Raw genomic sequence first — 20,483 nt, 5'->3', positions numbered from 1 at the left:
CATAGGATTGGACAAGTGGCATATCAGTTAGATTTGTGTTCGCACATTCATAGGATGTATATTGTCTAAAAAAGGTTTTGAGATAAACTATGCTAGTGCAAACAAAACTTCTAAAATTGTATGAAGAATGAAGATTGATCTTAGATTAGAAAAAGTTATAGATCAACATTCTATATCACTTTAGAATAGAATTGAAAAGCTAAAATCAGTGGAAGAACATGCATTTTGTAAAGGCTAAATGGAAAATGAACGGTTCATGAAGACACAATCTCAATTCCAAACTTTAAAGGCAAAACATTTTTAAAAGATGAGGGCTATATTAAAACTCTAATAAAGATTTATTATTACTTTATTTATTATGATTAAGTTGAAGACACAATCTCAATTACAAACTCTAAAGGCAAAACATTTTTAAAAGATGAGGACGGTTAAAACTCTAATAAGCATTTATTATTACTTTATTTATTAGGACTAAATTGACCTACTAATAGGTTACATCATGTGGCGCTGTCTCCTATTCTCCTATTTATAATAAAAGAGATTCATTTCTCCTATTTTTGTATTCTCCTATTTGTAATAAAAGAGATAGAGATTCATTTATATAAATATCATATTTGTCTTTGCATTAAATTTATTGTAGAAAAAAGATTTCCCATTTGATATTTTCAAAATATTTAGAAAATCAAAATTTGAATTTCCATCTCTTCAAAATATTTAAAAAGTAAAAAATATATATATTCTGATATTTTTAAAATATTTAGAAAATAAAAAAAAATATGAATCTTGTCTTATGCCTTCAACAACAAGAACAAAAAATATTGATTTTAGACAATAAAGTAAACGAGGTTCACTTGTATAGAGATCATATTTGACTTTGCATTAAATTCATTTATAATAAAAAAATATTTTCATATTCTCCTATTTATAATAAAAAGAGATAAGATTCATTTATATAGACATATCCTATTTATAATAAAAAATCCTATTTATAATAAAAGAGATGAGATTCATTTGTAAAGACATCATATTTGTTTGTGCATGTCTGTGCATTAAATTCATTGTAAAGTAAAATATTTCTTTACATCAAAATTCGACTTTTGATATTTTTTAAATATTTAGAAAATAAAAATTTGACTTTTTGATTTTTTTTTTAAATATTTAAGAAATAAAAAATAAAAAAAGTAAAAATATATATCTTTTGATCATTTTTAAAATATTTGGAAAATCAAGAAAATATATGAATCTTATCTTACGCCTTCAACAAAGAATTGATTTTGGACAATAAGATTGTCAAATGATTATGGAGATTATCGGTCGCGTGAACAATATCATGCAACCAGGCAGGTAGTTTAAGCTCTTAAGGAAGGAAGAGATGTAATTTTTTCCTTGCCCAATGAAGCTAGAAATGTTGTGAAATATAATCTCCTAGGCCAAAGTGGGCATTAACAGTGTAGTGAGAGATGGAAGGCATGTCATCCTCATTGAAGTTCCTTAATAAAGACCAACTATCAATTAGTAAATCTGTTCCATGAATAAATGGTCAAATGTTAAAATAGCTTAGCTTTACTTTCTGCATATGCACAAAGCATTTCAAGGGTATTCCCTGCTAGGATTTTATGCCCGAGTAGGCTCAAGATCTGTCCAAAGAGAGCCTACAGTGTGATCCTAATATTGCTCATAAAAATCACAAATTGTCAAAACAAGTTCAAAAATCTCATCAAAATCACATTAATATCCCCATGACATAACATCCAAAGAAAAGGATAACTTTTGAGAAAGATAAATCGCAACTCTCCCAGCATATGGCATTCATCTTGTAACAAAGGGAATTAAGCTGTCAAATATGAGCCATTAAATAATTTCAGGAGCTTTTGCCCACGAGTATATATAACAGAGGATCATGACCAATTTGGAAGCGACTTCTAGCTACTGTGAGTCACAAGATTGAAAGAATGCATTTTGAAATAGCTTGCCCATCCTTAACTTCTAAAACAGACCAACTACGAAAATCTATAGTCCTGCTTTAGAAAGACATCATTTTCAGAGTGGAGTTTTCCGTAAACATGATTTGTTAAAAAGGAAATGGAGTTAAAAACAGAAATTGACCTTTTAACTTATCAAAGATCAGGATTAAGACCAGATCCCCATTCTAAATTCACCCTTCATCCAAATTATTACCATCAGTTGAGTCACCAGAGATTGAATTCAGACCAGATCCCCATTCTAAATTCATCCTTCATCCAAATTATTACCACCAATTGAGTCACAAGAGATCAATTTCAGAGTTGAGTTCTTTGTAGACATGATGAAAAAAGAAATGGAGTCAGAAATCGACCTTTTAACTCATAAAAAATCAGAATTAAGACCATTTCCCCACCGTAAATTCACCCTTCATCGAATTTATTACCACTAAAAATCTGAAGTTTGAACCCCTTTTTACAAAGTATATTAATAAGCAATTTCAAACCAAGGAGCTCAGCATAACTGTCAAATTCCTCTCCCAATCTGGCCTTGACCCTGAAAAAGTGGGTGTCTTAAAAAAAAATTATGCCACTTGCTTTATATTTATATTTGGGAGGAGATCCTTGATTTGTTAAAAAGGAAATGGAGTTAAAAACAGAAATTGACCTTTTAACTTATCAAAGATCAAGATTAAGACCAGATCCCCATTCTAAATTCACCCTTCATCCAAATTATTACCATCAATTGAGTCACCAGAGATTGAATTCAGACCAGATCCCCATTCTAAATTCATCCTTCATCCAAATTATTACCACCAATTGAGTCACCAGAGATCAATTTCAGAGTTGAGTTCTCTGCAGGCATGATTAAAAAAGAAATGGAGTCAAAAATTGACCTTTTAACTCATCAAAAATCAGAATTAAGACCATTTCCCCATCGTAAATTCACCCTTCATCGAATTTATTACCACCAAAAATATGAAGCTTGAACCCCTTTTTACAAAGCATATTAATAAGCAATTTCAAAGCAAGGAGCTCAGTATAACTGTCAAATTCCTCTCCCAATCTGGCCTTGACCCTGAAAAAGTGGGTGTCTTAAAAATAAATTATGCCACTTTCTTTATATTTATATTTAAGAGGAGATCCATGGCTTGCTCCGTCAAAATCGTGAAAGGGCTGCCTCTCAGGCATTGCTTTGGGAAGAGTCATATAACTAGCAAATATAAATCTGTGCTGGGATGCACACTGGAAAGGTGGGATGAATCTCCCTTCAAAAGCGTCAACGTTTCTTGCAAACCAAATTCCCAACTATCAAGAGTAAATCTTTTAACTCTTTTAAATATGGCTTCTACTGCCACTGTGTAAAACTTACTACTTTAGTTTCACCTTGCCAAGCACCTCCTACCGTATCAGGCTATCCATTCCATCCCAGAATGGGGAAGAATATGGGCAAGATGATCTCCTATAGCTTCCTCATCCAGCTTGTATAAAGTACATCGACTTGGCCCATGTCCAATCCTCTTTTGTACCATGTAGTACTTACAAAGAGTAGGGCCTTGTTCTATATGGCCAGCCACATGAAGATCCTTGCTTCATGCTTTTAGTGGGGACTTGATTTTCCAAAGTGGTTTCCACTGCCATTAGATTCCATTAGGCCGATCTGTTAACAAACATTGCATTGCATTGAAACCGAGTCTGGGGGTTAGAGAATCACTAGACCAACTCATCCTTGTCTCCTTGAGTCGAACATGACTCACTTTTAGTCGACCTGTGTTAGACTCCCACTGCTCCCCTTCATTCCCTAATAGCTCTGGAAAGTTTGCCCTGCTCCTCTTCATTCGCCTCCCGCTCTAGAGGGTTGCCTTTTTCCACTTTTGCTACCAAAAGGTAGTGTTTTATGGAGAGGCTGCCTGAGCTAGATAGAAGTAAAATTTCCCTCACAGGTTGTAGATCAGATGAAGGCATAATTTTTCTTTTAAAATCCTCTTCATTTGTCAGCAATGCTCCAAGTTCAATGTATTGGGTCCACATAGTGATCAAGAATTAGAAAGAACTATCCAGTGTTGTCCATAGAACCATAAATCATGTAAATTTGAATGTACAGAACATAAATGAAAACCATACACGGGAAATATTCCATGTTAGGATGTGGTTTAGTACAGGTAATGCAATTTGTCCCAAAATATATTACTAAATCACTACACAGGATTCAATCAGATAATTTAGATGAGAAAGCAAAATTAAATTGCATCAACATAGTTAAAAATCAGAATCTCATATTCTGCGTATATGCAGACAAATATACATCAGTGAGGAATTGTTGACTGCTCTTATCTCACATTTCTTACTTTCACAGTCCGTGGAGCAACATAAAAGATGGATGGATGATCTGTAAAGCTCAAAATGTTGTTCCTGCACCAATCAACCCCTTCTAAGTAAGGTAAGGTTTCATGGACTAAAGAACAATGCCAATGAACGTTTCTATCTAACCACTGTATCAAATAAAGAAAAGAATCAACCAAACTTGAAGTGTAAACTGTAATAATGAGCACTGCAGAAAGCTACAGAACAAGTCAATGTCTAGATGCATCTTCATACTGGACAAGTTTCCAGGGTAATTCAATTTAACCTTCCAGCCATCAACCATAGGAGTTTGATTGCGTTAATGCCCTATTCTTATTTTTCCAGTCTCTGGGGAATGGGTGCATTCATCGGATAGCCGTCCCTCTTTAGATTTTCTATTTGAGCTGCCACGTTATGTGCATTCGCTGATTCTGAATCTGGAGAAATCATAATATGAGTTTCCCCTGAAAGAAAGTTAGACAAAGGAAATGTCGACCCTTCCCGCACAAGGGGCATACCCTGTGGAGGAAGAGAGTTTTCAATGGAATAATGCATTGGACTCAAAACTGGCAACACTGAAGCTTGAGCATTCAAATTTGGTGACATGTCTGATTTGATCCAAGAGGGTTAATTCAAAGCTGGTGATCCTGGTTCATGACCCAACGGAGCCAAACTCGGTGAAGCATCTCTCAGGTCTTGTGAATCTTGGCCAAGATATTTTTTAGAATAGAGTTTATCCTCATAGACCTCATAGAAATTTCCAGTGCGGACCTCCTGACAGAGAGAACAAACATCGCAGAAAAGCCACTGCATTAGATCTTTCACATTAGGCTGCCCACAACAGCAGCCATTTCCAGGTAAGCCAAACCTCTTCCGCATCTGAATCCTCCAAAACCCACTGTACAGAAGCCCAAACACGCAAAGAATGATCCCAATGATACCAAGACCTTCCCGAATATTCTCATTATCAACATTGATAACAACCAAGGTGAAGATCCAATAAGGGGCAATGCACAACAAAATGAAGGTCACTATGTGCACATACATGTTCCCAAACCCCAGACTATCCATATTCCACCCAAAAATGTAGAACCCACAAAATGTTGAAAAAAATGCAACAGAAGGATCACTCCAGCAGTCAAATAGACCTCCCTGCCATTCCGGTTTAGGTTCCATTCTTTTACTACCTCTTCTAAGAAGAGAGTATTTCTTCTCAAGCTGCGCGTATGTCAATTTGTTTTTCACAGAGTTATCATCTATCCTAATAACATTTGCATTTGCGTCTGCATCAGTGATACTTATAACCGTAGTCTCCAAATCACCTTCGGCTCCATAATCTTTCCCAAGAGGACTCAGGATAAGATAAACACCAGCTGCAACAGGGGCACCTATTGCAATAGAAACGCACAAACCCACTCCAATAGTTGGACGCTGTGATCTCTTATAGCCCCAACTCAGACCACAGAGCGCATACTGCGCAAAACAATTTATTTGCAGAAGTAGCACAACTACCATCATGTGTGCCCACTCGTGAGGTTTGTAAGTCTCATTTTTACAGTAGACCTTTCTAAGATTGACAATGTCCTCTGGTTTCCATCTAATGAGAAGTAAAATATGATAACAACGCTGTGGGTGTAGATAAAGGAACATCATGATAAAAAGTGCATTTAGAATTTGATTATTGACCTCAAACCAGGCATCCCTCTCACTCTTTTTAGGCACGGACTTGTTAAGAAAGCCAACCAGAACCAAAAAAAGAATAGCTCCAGATACTGCCACAACAATACCCCTTTTTAACAGTGCCAAATTCTTCGGATTTCGCAGCCATACTTTCACTGCCTCCTTCAAAAATACCCACCTGATTTCACCAACAAAAGGGACTTTAACACCATCCTTGAGGCTGCGAAAAGGCTTCGCCGGCACTGGAGTTCATTGCCATAAACTCCGCTAAGAATTCAAACGGGCTCTCTCTGGATCTCCTCCGTAAAAAGCGCACAGATGTCAAGTGGAGAACATTGTTCAATCACCTAATAACGCTTTTTAAGGTTTTTTAATCTTTTAAAACATTTTTTATTAAATTAGATGGCTGATTTTTGTTCAATCGTCTAACAAAAGATCTAACGGCTACGATTAGGACAGAAAGGCATTTGGGGGAGTCCATTTCAGAGGGAAACGCCTTACGGCGTAATAATTTTTAAGTGTATTGAAAGAAAATATAATATTATAATTATTTAAAAAAACGTGGTAATTATATTAATGTCTTATTGGTCTAATTAAATCAAATATAAATATCTACACATCTCCACTTTCAACTTCGAAGTCTACTGCATATGTTCACAATTTCAATGCAGTTGTCTATAATGCGACTTTTTGGAAGCCTTTCTGGTGGGTTTTTCCGGTCAAAATTCGGCAGCAATTTATTGGAATCGCAAGTTTGATAGCTAGTTTCTGCACAATCAAAGCATCCTAGGGGTTTTCCAGGGTGCTGAATCCAAATATGTAGTTAAAAAACCATTTTAACGGCAACAAATCAAGATTTAACCTCAATTTCTTCCGTCGGATTCCGTCACCGGAATCTCCAAAAAGTCACATTATAGACAACTCCAATTTCAATAAGATTTCCTAGCCCTCGATCATCACATCACATAGAAAATGTTCACCAATTTTAATAAGGTATAAAACAACAATAATATAAAATAAAAATATTAATGAAGACAGACATTTTTTCATTAATAAATCATAATAAAATATACTTGAAAATTTAAAAAATTAAATAATGAAAAGAAAATACAATTGAAAAAAAAAATTAATAAAGAAATCTTAACATATCAATCAGTTTCTTGAAGTTAAAGTCCAAATTGAAGATAAGAAATACTTAATCCATTATTAATGAAGTTTTAATAATTAACATCCATGAATGGGGATTAATAAAAAATTGAAAAAAAGTCAACATGTAGACATTCAATTATAAATGAAGGTTCATTAGAGAACATTAATAAAGTTCTATCTCCACCAAAAGGATGATGAATTAGTGAATATAAAAACTTCAAATATTAACCTAATGAATAAGTAATTCACAAAAAATTTAAATAAGAAGGATCAACTTATTTGAGTACTATATCATCACTCCATGTACATAAATCATAGTACCAAGATCCAAAGTTACCTAACTAAATAGCATTTATGATCCCAATGCATATCATGTTAAAAATGGAAAAGGCTTCAGAAAGTTCTCATTATAAAGAGTGATTTATGCGAGGAGGAAGAGAAAGGTCACTGAGCAAGTAAAATAATTTTCGATAGATATTCTGAGAGTCAACCCAATATGTATTTATATACACGAAAATCTATCTCAATTCATCAAGCCCATATAATTTTATGATATCGATAAATATTATTATTTTAATATAGATATTATGGAATTCTCTCTTCATGGATGATGATTTAATGAAATGAACTATCAAGTGCATTTCATTTGTAAACGGGATCATTTATTTAAGCTCACATGGCTCAAATCATATCATTATAACCACACATTTACAATATATACATAACCCAATCCAATACATTCTAGGGTTCAAACTCGAGGTATTACATTCACATGCACATGGAGTGTTTACATTACAAGCAGTAAATAACACATGATAATGAACAAGAAATGAGAGAAACCAACAAATGACAAACTATAGCAATAAACATCCATATGAAAGGGTAGGAGATTCCATTGAGAGAGAGGCTAGAAATACACAAGAGTAGAGATTGAAGTTGAAAATTCAATCTCAAGCTTCAAGGGCTCTAGGTCCTATGGAATATTCTTCAGATTGAATCCATCCAACATGTGGATTCTAATCTAGGGTGATATATCATAGTAAGGCTCTATAAATAGAAGAATGCAAAGATGATGAAGTCGAAGGGGATAAATAACTAATGTCTAATGGGGGGACCCCACAACAAATTCAAGTGTAAAAGGTTCAAATGTGACACTACATGGGGAAGCATAAACCTATATGTTAGTTTAGAAAAACATATTCATGATTCAACCATGGTCGAAAGGATAATTAATAAGTATAATAAAATATATCAAGATCTAGCACGTAAGGAAAAAACACTTAAAAGTCTTGTGAGATTACATATGAGTTATTATTTTCGTAGAAGTGTTTTTAATCTTAATTTGTTCATCAACATCCTACTCAATGGAAAAATAATTTGTATCAGTGGTGGAAAATTGAGCCAAAGCATTCTCTTCAAGTGCAAGTGGTGCATTTAGGGAGTTTTAAAAAAAATAATTATTGTTAAGAGGGATGGAATCTATGGATACCCTTTTAGAATGGTCAAGACTAAGAAGGATTTCGATAAGAGAGCTAGTGTTGAGGTCATCTCAAGAAATATTTAAGGGAATCACAGCCTCTGAAACTTTTCATTGTTAGGAAATTATATTGGCAAAGTGGCAAGGGCCAGAATCAAGCGTACAAGTATGAAGAAGTAAAATTTTCACAACTAATGTGAGGAAGAAAGGTGCACGTCCTTCATTCTTTTAGTGAGAGTGCATTTTTTGAAATATTAAAAGATGGTCCTTAGGTTCCTTAACAAGGTTAAATAATTTCTTCACTTGGTTCAATTGAGGAGGAAGCTTAATAAACTTAAGAATAGGCATGAGAACACTTACTTTAGCAAGAAAAATAACCAAATCAACACTCAAAACAAAATCGCCATTCCTTTTGGCCAACATGGGATTAGGGTTAGTATTCAAAGGTAAAGGAGTTCTAGCCCATATTTTTGTTGGAGCATCAATATTGTTTGGTTGGGAGTTGTGAGGCTACTTATTTCTACTTGTGTATTGCAATGAATTATTAAACTCATCCTTTGCTTCTTCATTAAAAGAATTTATGTCTAAATTATATAATTAACACATCCTTCAACAAATTGTTTATGATGTTCCTTCATAAGATGATAATTTTTATTAGGAAACACATAAAATAGACCTAAATAATTGATCAAATTCATGTATTGAGCATTACCAGGGCTTTCTCTTCATATCGTTGATTGGAAGGACATTCCTCCTCTCCATGGGATGCATAATAATAATTGCACCAATGGATACATTCTTGATTGATCATCTTTGTAGGAGCCATGGCATTATAAACACTCCATTGAGGAAGAGATTTATTAGTATTGAATTATTGGTTCCTTGTTGGTGGCTTATTGTTATTGAATTGGGGCTTAGAATGGAAATTTCAATGTTGTCCCTAATATCTTTGTAATATGGTTAAATTATTGATCATAGTATGTTGACATTGAAGAGTCTCATTTAAAAGTTGTCAAACTTTTGGGTGAAAGAGAGTAACTCACTTTAGATAGGATCAACATGATTCATAGATCTAGTTTTGGTCTCATTTCTAGCTTGTGGTATGGAGAAAAGGTCAACTTTGGAATCCAAGAGTTTTTCTTCAATACTAATGGCATATTCTTTATCTTGAATAATATTACTAACTGATTTATCCCATAAAACAAAACCAAATTATGTCCCAAAAACATTAGTATATTGCAATAAAATAGTAGCATTAGGAGGCTTAAGTTCTTGAGTAATCAACTTGACCAAACCATCAAATATTTGGTTGAATTCAAGATTGGTTTCAAAGATTTATTTTTGAATTTCAAGGAAATAGGTTAAAAAAACATTCCATCTTTCGTAGATGCCCAATATTATCATCCTTTAATTTTGTCCATGTATTAATTATCTTTTTAGGTAAATCCCCAAACCATGATTTTACACTTTCTTGCAAATAAGTAGTAAAAATATTCAAATAAACATATTTGTCTTCAACATTAATCATACTAACAACAACACTAAGGAGTTCTTTGTGTTATTAAAAATTGATGACATTATTCCCAAATAATTTAGGTAGCCACTCATCAAACATATCAGGCATTTTGTCATGGTCATTTTGAATGGAAGATATATCTATACGATTGAATGCATTGACGAGTCATTGATTTGTAGCCATTTGAACAACTCTTGAAAAATTATTGAAGAGAGAGTTAATCGTAGGAGACTTTGTTGGGCTCTTTTCCTATAGACTTTAGAAGGATTAGCTAATATTTTAATGGGTACTTAGTTATTTCATCCTAAGTTAGAGTGATAGGGTGGAGTCAGTAGATGAGAAAACTAAAATAGGTTTTGAGATATACTAATCAAAAGTGTTTGAGGAATAAACTTTGGATCTCAAGGAGAAGGACTCAGCTCCTCCCTGACAATGACACCAAAATGTTATAGAAAAATATTGCACCTTAGTGAAAAGTCTCACAAGGTGACTAAGACAAGGAGTAACATGAGAGAGTCACCATTTTCACTTTAGTAACTACTCCCCTTGTTTGAGTGATGTATACAATCCAACACAAGGGAGGATTCCATAATATATATTAAGGATATAATGGACCAATCAATCTAAGTTAGAGCTAAGGTTTCTGCTTGTATTACCACAACTTAAGGGGATTAAACACTTATGGTTTCTAGTGGATTTGAAGGTAATTTCCAAACTTGAGTTGAAAAGGAAATATGGATACTATAAACACTTAAATCAACTAATAAAAGTTGAAGGAATGTCTCCAAGTAGAAACAATTAATAAATTAAACAATGTTGTTGTAAAATAGCTTATTAAATGAGAAATTGTATCAACATGCCACTTTACAAAAATAGTAATAAATAAACCTAGAATATATGATAATAAAATGAAAAATGAGGGCTAAAATAAGAGTAAAATAAAAATTCCCTCAAGGTATAGCTCACTTGGAAAAGCGTGTTATGTAAGATATTATGAGCTATTTGTTTCAATCCCCCGAATGTACCTGCGTCTAAGCTAGTGGTAGCACGGTGCACCTAGTGGTTATAGTGGTAGTGAATGAAATCAACTCCATGTCATGCAAGTATGAGACTGCCCTAGTTTCTGATTCCACTAGTTATAAAAAAAAGAGACTAAAATAAGAAATTTATTATAGAAATATTTCTAATTTTATAAATAATATAACATCAATTCAAACCTTATATGTCATCCCTAGGAAGTGGCTAAAAATGCAATAATAATTATACTTTGCATTTTCCAATTTATTTTAAGCACTTTCCAATTTTAGGACTACAACCACCCTAAATTACCTTAACACATTTAAAAAAATGAATTTTAAAGTATGAATGGTTTCCACAAGGGAGAAGGCTATTGCCTTTTTCAATCTAAGATGTATGGATTCAACGATCAACACACTCAGAGAAGTTGGAGTAGATCAAGGCTCAAAAGGCTAGGGTAAGTGCACTCACTATCCATAGGAATTTAAACCAAGTCTCTCAATATTCAAGGATGAGATAAGGGAGGAAGCCCACTTACTCCTTCCTCAAAGAATTGGAATAAAGTGTTTTCTTGAGAGAGATAATGTTAATAAAATGCCATGCACACTTGATTAATACTTATTACCATAATCCAAAAATAATAACCTAGACAAAAGAAGTACACAAAATTAGTTTATCATGCATTAATCCAAGTTCACCATAATCCATCCAAGAAAAGAGTGCAAAATTCACATCAACAAGTCCTCCTAAGAGCTCACTCTACACAAGCATCCACAACTAACTAGAAAAAAATATAATATCTAAGAGGGGGCATCTCTCCATAATGTGCAATGTCTCAAGTGAAGGCTATCATATATATATATATATATATATATATATATATAAGGAAAACCAAGGACTTGGCCTAATTAGGCTAATATCCACCAAAAGTCTTAAAAATACATGTTATAAATATGTTGTCATTGATGGAAAAGAAAAAGAAGATTATGTAAAAGGCATAGGTGGGTGAAAAAATAATGATCAAGATGCAAAGAATTTGGAGCCATTTTTGGTATAGAAGATCATCTCAAATATAGTTGGAAACTGCTCAAATGGATAAATATATGAAAAATATTTCTAGTGGTATATGGAAATCTACAAATGGCCTTCTAGATCCGAAGTTATTACTAGTAAAAGATAAATGCCCTCAAAGTCAAAGGTTGTAGAGCTATAGTTGGTGGAGCTTTCCAAAATCATGAAAGTTTGGAATTTATGTCAAACATAGCAAAGTAGAGTAGTGTTATATAACATGAAGCTATATATGATGGAAGTGTGCCACGAGTCCTCAGTGACCCATTGGAGCATATGCGGGGGTCAAAATCTTCGACATGTTAACATTAGGGGGAGCCCCACATTGGAAAGTATCAACCAAACACACAAACATGAGATTGACAAACTAGATTAAAGTGGGACCTACTCCATGTTTTTCACGAAACCAACCTAAGGGGGTCTGCAAAACAATGGTTGTAGTCATAGGTTGGGAGTAGTGATTGGACGACGAAGGACCCACAAGAAAACTCACCTCAGACCTCAGAATCTCAGATGAAAGCGACCTAGGAAGAAATGGAGATGGACATGTTAAGATTTATCCAAGCTAGGATGTCATACCTTAGACCTCAGAAGCCTATGAATCTCAAAAGAAACCCCTCTGATATATCATCACGATTTTTCGCTTGAGATTATACAATAAGAAGAATTGGCCCAAGACTCTTAATTTTTAATGGAGAAATGCCTCGCAAAACAGGGCCTCAGACCCTCCTTCTTCCAACGTGGACTTGACAACATGGACCTATATAAATGAGACACATGGCATGATTTGATTAGCCAAAGGGGACACAATGGTATAATGACATCAACATGATGAGGCACCTATGAGTGCCTGACAAATTTCATGCAAATTCAACATTTTCATGTACCTAGTGGACTGAAAATGAGTGACACATGGCACCGTAACAGAGGTGGTAGACAACTGGTGGTGACACGTCATCAATAGAGGCCGAACCCAGAAGAAACTCCAAGGCGTACATGATGGGTCACAGGTGGAATGACAACTCACCTCAACAATGATATGATTGGTCTAGGTGCACCGCATAGGTCCCATCAGGATGAAATAATATCAGAGAAAATCAATCCTCAGATGAAATGACCTCATATATTACTGAAGGGTGCACTAGTGGAAATCTTCGAGAATATGGAAGTCAAGAAAAGTGAAGATTTCCGACAAGAGATGAAAATAGTTCCATTCCAAGAGGATGTCACAGATAGGACATCCTTATGGAAATATGATTGGTATAGGTGCAAATGGTGTGGCTGCATGGGGTATGTACCCCCAGAAGAAAATTCCTTGAAAGAAACGACTCCAGAGGAAATCCATCTTGGTTGAAATAATCTCAGTGATAATGCAAGGTGTGCTTCATAGAGTTTTTTCCGAGAGAGTTTTCGGTGAGAAATAAAGTCCGAGAGCCTCAATATGGACTAACACCAAGTTATATGTGTACATATGACCATGAGCATGGACGGTTGAATAAATGGTGGTTAAAGCCCTTGGGGCTTGGAACAAATGAGCAACTAATGAAGGTTGTATGTGGTAGCTTTATGAGAAAAGTGCTCAAGCCGATACTGAAGGTTTAGCATGAACAAGTCGACAACATGTTGAATTTCGTGCTATATGTTATATTTGGTGGAAGAATAAAAGCTTAAGAATATGCATGAATGAATTGGCAGCGTTGTTTCCATAATGGACAAATCTAGAGACATAATTTGTAGTATTGACTAAATTTGGAGTCAGACAAATATAGATGAAACACTGCTAAAACCTGTAAAATTATAGAATTATAGATTTGAGCAGTTTAACTTAAATGTTATTGCAGAGAAATGGAAGACGGTTTACAAGAATTAAAGAACACATTTAAAAGACATGTTTGAAGTAGGACAAAGGAAAAAATAAATATTTATGCATGTTATTCAGACAAACTTAATTACAAGTTCAATAACTAAATATATATGTCCAAATTATTTATAAGAAGAACCAAGTTGATGTGTTGATGGTGATTATTTAGAGGTGGATGATGGTGGTTTGATTAGTGACTCGAGATTGTTGAAGGTGATTTTATGGTGTTTTTGGTGAGTGTTTGAAGTGAGATTTTTTTTTTTTTTTTGTGTGTAAGGAAGTGGCCTTCATGGTTTGAGTTTGAAAATGGTGTAAAAGATGAATCATCGAGGTTAGGAAAGTAGCAGCTTGCCGATCAAGGGTTGTAGCTCCTTCTAGTAGTGGTTGGTAAATATTTATGGGTTTGGAGCTCCTTTCAATGGTAGTTGATAAATTGAGGGTTGTAGCTCCTTTCAGTTGTAGTTAAACAATTAGGGAGTGGTAGATTCCTTCTAGTTACAGTTAGAAAACTTTGTAACAAGAAGTAGAAGCTTTCCTTTGTGAAGTAAATTGAAGAAAAGTTTGAAGAATCCATGTGTCATATTCTGTGATTCTTGTGATGTTGATATGAATTATTATTGAAGTATTTATTAGTGTCATCGTTATCTTTACTAGTGAAAGAATAGTTTAAAATTACTACAATACTGATTCACCCCCCTTCTCAACATTGTACTAGTTTCTAAAAAAAATGGTATTAGAGCCACAAAGTTACTTTATAACAGTTTAATAATTGGAAGAAAGACAAGGACTATGGAAAACTAGGAAGGAGGATAAATCAATAGGGCACCTATGTTTAATGGAACAAACTATGTGTTTTGGAAAGTTAGGATCAAGTCCTATATTTAATCTCTTGGAGATGATTTATGAGATCCAGTGGAAGAAGAATATCAAAATCCTCCAAAATTGACTACTAGAGGTCAGAAGATGGAACTTACATGCAATGCTAAAGCTATGAGTGCTATACCTGCTGGCCTACTTGAATCAAAACTAGTTAAGGTAATGCATTTCTCTATTGTAAAAGCTTTTTGGGACAAGATGATCAGTTGTTATAAAGTTGAAAACAAGGTAAAGCAAGAAAAATTCAAGGTTTTAGAATTCATTTTGAGTCTTTGAAGATGCATGATGATGAAGATATTATTAAATACTTTCTAAGAGTTGATGAGGTTGTAAACACTATAAGAGTAATCGATGAAAAATTAGAAGAACCTATAGTAGTTCAAAAGGTGTTGAGATATCTCCCTAAGATATTTAATCCCAAGGTTTCAGCCATTGAGGAGATGAAAAAGTTGAAGACTCTCACTTTGGACCAACTACTTGGTACTCTTACCACTTATGAGATGGAAATTTCTAATACAAAGCTTGCAACAAAGGAGTCAACCTTCAAAGATGATAAGAAGCCCAAGGAAGAACATGGTGATTCATGTTGTGAATTAGATGAAGAGAAAGCTAAATTTGTGAGGAAGGTCAAGAGAGGATTATACAAGTACAAAGGTAAGCTAGACTTTAAGTGCTCTAATTGTGTAAAGTTGGTCACTATGCTTCTAAGTGTCTTGAAAAGAAGAAGAAAGATATGATCCTAGAGATAAGTTTAGGAAAGTGAAAAACAATAGAAATAAGACTAAGAAGAAAATATCCTAAGCCCAATATACCAACTCCTCTGAAAGTGAAGGAAGATAATCTTCAGATGAGGACATAGATGATGGAATTCGAAAAGAATTTATGCTTATGGCCATACATAATCTAGAAGTAGAAATGATTGATTCTAATCGAGAAAGGATGAAGTTGACTTAGAAGGAGAGTTGGTTAGTCCTCTTAAAGATATTAAAAGGCCAAGGTAGAAAAATTAAACTCAGAAGGAGTTGTTTATAAAGGATAAAGTTAAATCTATAGAACCTCTGCTCCTGCAAATTGAAGAAGGTAAGGATATTCAAGAAACATTAAATCAAAAACTCAATGCGAAAAATCAAGCAAGTGAAAGGCTTGAAGGATAAGTTGTTTTTCTAAGGAAAGAGATAGAAAAGGGAAAAACTCAGCTGAGCTTTAATGAAAAATTTAGAAAAGGGACTAAAAATTTAATTGAGCTTCTTGATGCTCAAAGGGTCTCCAATAACATAACAAGTATTGGATTTGAGGCCGAGTAAAGCTCAGTAGTTGATTCAAAGGAAAGAAAGTGATTACCTTTATTCAGGTAGCAACCAATGATGTTTCAATGCAACAAAAGATAAACAAAGAGAGCAGATAATCCAACATGTAGCCAAAGATTAATTAGCAGCAACAAAAAAGGAGGGATTTGACTTAGCAAAAGTCAAATAACATTGGTGAGGTAAATCAAATTTCAAAAGGGAAAGCCCAACATAATTTCAGAAATTGATTTTCTCCCATGTATGAAGGAATATTTATAGGATATTGTTTTACATGCAAAAATTACGGGAAAAAGGCAACAAGTTGTAGAGTGAATCTATCATTTAGACAACTTAGGCCATGAAGAAAAAATTATCAGTCAAATAATCAAGTTATCAGGCAAAGGATGAATAGACCTAGGTACAACAATCCATTCACTACTTTGAATAATATGATTCAATGCTATACCTGTCATAATTTTGGGCATAAAGTAGTTGATTGCAGACTTAAAATTAAAAGGCCTGATCCAACTAAAACTGTAGAAATTATGGTTTAGATTTGAAACTTCTCGTGTAATTTACTAAAACATAAGACTCAAATCTACTCTATTCATTTGCGGAAATAAATTCATGATCTGGAACACAAACCATAGACCTGAAAAAAGAAAAATCACACATGCACAAAGATTTATCTAGGGGAAGAAACTACTCAAAACCCATTCCTATCTGTATTGCATTAATCAAATAATATGGATGAATACAATATTCTTGCTCAAGCTTGAGAACAACCCACACTTGTATCTTCTATCCTTTGCTTGACTCAGTAACTTTAGCCAATACTTAGCTAAGTTTCCTATCCTCCAAGATCCTATTTCCTTGCCCTATTTCTTGAGTAATTAGGCCCCTATTTAAAAGGATTTTTCCTCCATTGGATTGCACAGTTTCTGTCGGCTCATCCTCTGACTGCATCCACCACTTGTACAACTTGGAATAATTTACAACTGATAGTACACTTCCCTTGGACTCCAATCTCAACTAGGTAACTTGAATTACTTACATGCATGAGCTAATTTAGGCTAATTAATTAGTTATCTGGATGATCAAGGAGTGTGGTTGAAGTTCCACTTCCACAACTTGACCGTTCACTAGTTCCTACATCAGTTAGAAATAGTTTAACTAACCATAACTCAATTTAACTGAATTAAATTGCTACAACTGAGATTAACTCAACCTATGTTCCTAAAATTTAGGAATCACTACACACAACTGAAATTCATTCCCTTTACTCGAATTAACTCAGACAATTGAGTGATGAAAATCATGTCAGCTCATTTAACTCATCCAAGCTATCTTTTGATATGGAATTTCAAATTTACTCATTAAGGAAAAAATCAAATTGAGAATTTCTTGCTACATTTTTCAAAACTCCCTCTCAACAAGAAAGGGATTCACATCTACCCATATCTATCACCTTTGGAATGTACTGCATGCAACAATTCTCTCTGTTGCTACTTATACTGTAACATTTTCAATTGAGAAGCATCCAAAACTAAAAATAAGCATTGAATCAATATGCAATTGTCTACTGGTAGAACTGTGTTGATGCTAACTCTGCTACTGAGCCTCTTGATTTGTTGTCAGTACTCCTTAGTATCTAACTAACATTGATCCTCCTTCTACTGAATATTGTGGGACCCTGTAGCAAGGATAATGATCCATGAGATAAACACACCTCCATGGACCCTACCCAAATTTCTGCAACTCTTGGGACTAGGGATCTATGTCGCTCCACCTCACTATTAGAGGTATAGATGCATGTGTGGCGAAAGCTGATCTACTCATACTATTGTTTCTACTGCTCTGCTACTACTTCTACACTACTGCTACAACCATTGGAATAATGATTATGATCTCCCTAGATCATGAAGTACTAGCTTCCATAGGGCTTCTCCCTCTGAAACTAGACTCCCTTTGAGTTTTGATTTCCACATGGGAAATCTCTCTACTCCTCAATTTTCCAATATCAATGATCACAACTCCTTTTTGTGTCACTAAACATTGGCTCATTAATCTACCCATTAGTAGTGTTCTAGATCCATTAAGAAGTCTGATCATTGGGTCTTCTAGATCTTCCCTATACTAGGGCTCCATAACTTTTCCTCTTAAAGATTCATTAGTTCTTTAATGATCATTGTACATGAGGACTTCAAGGACTAGTTCTAATGTGAATTTTTCTTTGATACCATGTAGAAATTATGGTGTAGATTTGAAACTTCTCATGTAATTTACTAAAACATAAGACTCAAATCTACTATACTCATATGCAGAAAGAAATTCATGATCTAGAACACAAATCATAGACATTCAAAAGGAAAAATCACACATGCACAAATATTTATCTAGGGGAAAGAAACTGCTCAAAACCCCTTCCTATTTGTATTGCATTAATCAAATAATCTAGATGAATACAATATGCTTTCTCAAGCTTGAGCACAACCCGCACCTATATATTCTACCCTCTACTTGACTCACTGACTTTGGCCAATACTTAACCAAGTTTCATATTCTCCAACCTCCTGTTTCCTTGTCCTATTCCTTGAGGAATTAGGCCCCTATTTAATAGGACTTTTTCCTCCATTGCATTGCGTAGTTCCTTTAGGCCCATACTGCGACTGCATGCACCACCTGTACAACTTGGAATAGTTTACAACTAATAGTACATTGCCCTTGAACTCCAATCTCAATTGGGTAACTCGAATTCTTTGCATGCATGAGGTAATTTAGGCTAATTGATTAGTTATCTGGATTATCACTGAGTGCGGTTGAAGTTCCAATTCCATAACTTGACCTTCCACTAGTTCCTCCATCAGTTAGAACTAGTTTAAATAACCATAACTCAATTTAACTGAATTAAATTGCTACAAGTAAAATTAACTCAACCTAGGCTCCTACAATTTAGGAATCACTACACACAACTAAAATTCATGCCCTTAACTAGAATTAAATAAGCTAATTGAGTGACAACAACCATGTCACCTCAGTTAACTCATTCAAGTTGTCTGTTGATATGGAATTTCAAATTTACTCAATTTAATTAAGGAAAAATCAAATTGAGAATTTCTTGCTGCATTTTTCAACAAAAGCAAGCAAGGAACCGAAAGTCTAGAAGGGAAAGGAAAATACAGAGAATTTCAATATTTCTCTATATGATCATAATGAAGGAAACCATTGGTATGTTGAAAGTGGTTGTTCTAGGCACATGTCAGGAGACAAAAGTGAGTTTCTGTCATGGAAACCGGTTGAGAAAGGCAATGTGAGCTTTGGAAATAATGCACTTGGTAAGATTGATGGTAAAGGACTTATCAGTCTACCTAATAGTAGAGTAAAGATCAAGAATGTGTTGTTTGTTCATGGGATGAAGCATGATTTACTCAGTATGTCTCATATGTGTGACCAAAGCTATGATGTGCTTTTCAAAGATAAAAATTGTCAAATCAAGTTTGTAGGCACTAGAGAAATAGTAGATGAAGTTGTGAGAACTTACAATAATGTCTATGTATTAAAATGTAAGACAAAGAGATGTTATTTGTTAAATATTTATGAGAGATGGATGTGGCATAAAAGACTTGGACATATGAATTTTTCTCAAATTTTCAAATTGAGAAAGAAGAATGTTGTCAAATATCTTCCAAAGCTTTCAAAGCCAAATAATACTATTTTCAAGTCTTTTTAGATTATTAAATAAGTGCAAGTACCATTCAATTCAAAGGAGAACTCATCAAATAGGCCATTGCAATTAGTACATATGTACTTATGCGGTCCTTCAAGAAATTAGACACCCATAGGTAAATAAATATTTCATGCTTATCATTGATGATTTCAGTAGGATGATATGGGTTGCATTCCTTAGGGAAAAATCAAAGACCTTAGAGAAGTTTAAAGAATTTAAAGCCATGTCTAAAAATGAGATAGACTGTAAAATCAAGTGCATAAGGTATGATAATGGAGGTAAGTTTACTTCAAAAGAGTTTGATGATTTTTGCAAGCAACATGGCATCAAAAGGCAGTTTACCATAACAAAGACTCTACAACAGAACGATGCAACAAAGAGAGCCAATAAATCAGTTTAGCAGTTTGGCAGAGCCATGATGGTTGAAATGAATATTCAACATATATTTTGTGCTAAAACTATTCACATAGTAGTGGTGATTCTAAACAAAGAACAATTCATACCAAACAATGATAAAACTCC

General features: G+C 34.2%; 1 protein-coding gene across 1 annotated transcript in view; it reads right to left on the bottom strand.

Annotated features, from left to right (window-relative positions):
* Positions 1-4,931: 4,931 nt before the first annotated feature.
* Positions 4,932-20,483, bottom strand: part of LOC149180091 (uncharacterized) — an 82,091-nt gene continuing 66,539 nt past the window's right edge. Inside the window, exon 4 of the mRNA XM_089413767.1 lies at positions 4,932-6,162. Within this exon, the coding sequence (XP_089269893.1) occupies positions 4,932-6,162 (1,231 nt within the window). The remainder of the gene's footprint in view (positions 6,163-20,483) is intronic.

This window comes from Pinus tabuliformis, chromosome 3_2 (genome assembly GCF_031772625.1).
Source record: "Pinus tabuliformis cultivar Carrire ecotype Pingquan chromosome 3_2, CPIR1, whole genome shotgun sequence".
Classification (NCBI taxonomy): domain Eukaryota; kingdom Viridiplantae; phylum Streptophyta; class Pinopsida; order Pinales; family Pinaceae; genus Pinus; species Pinus tabuliformis.
The sequence above is the reverse complement of the archived record's forward strand: the minus strand, read 5'-3'. Positions and strand labels throughout refer to the sequence as shown.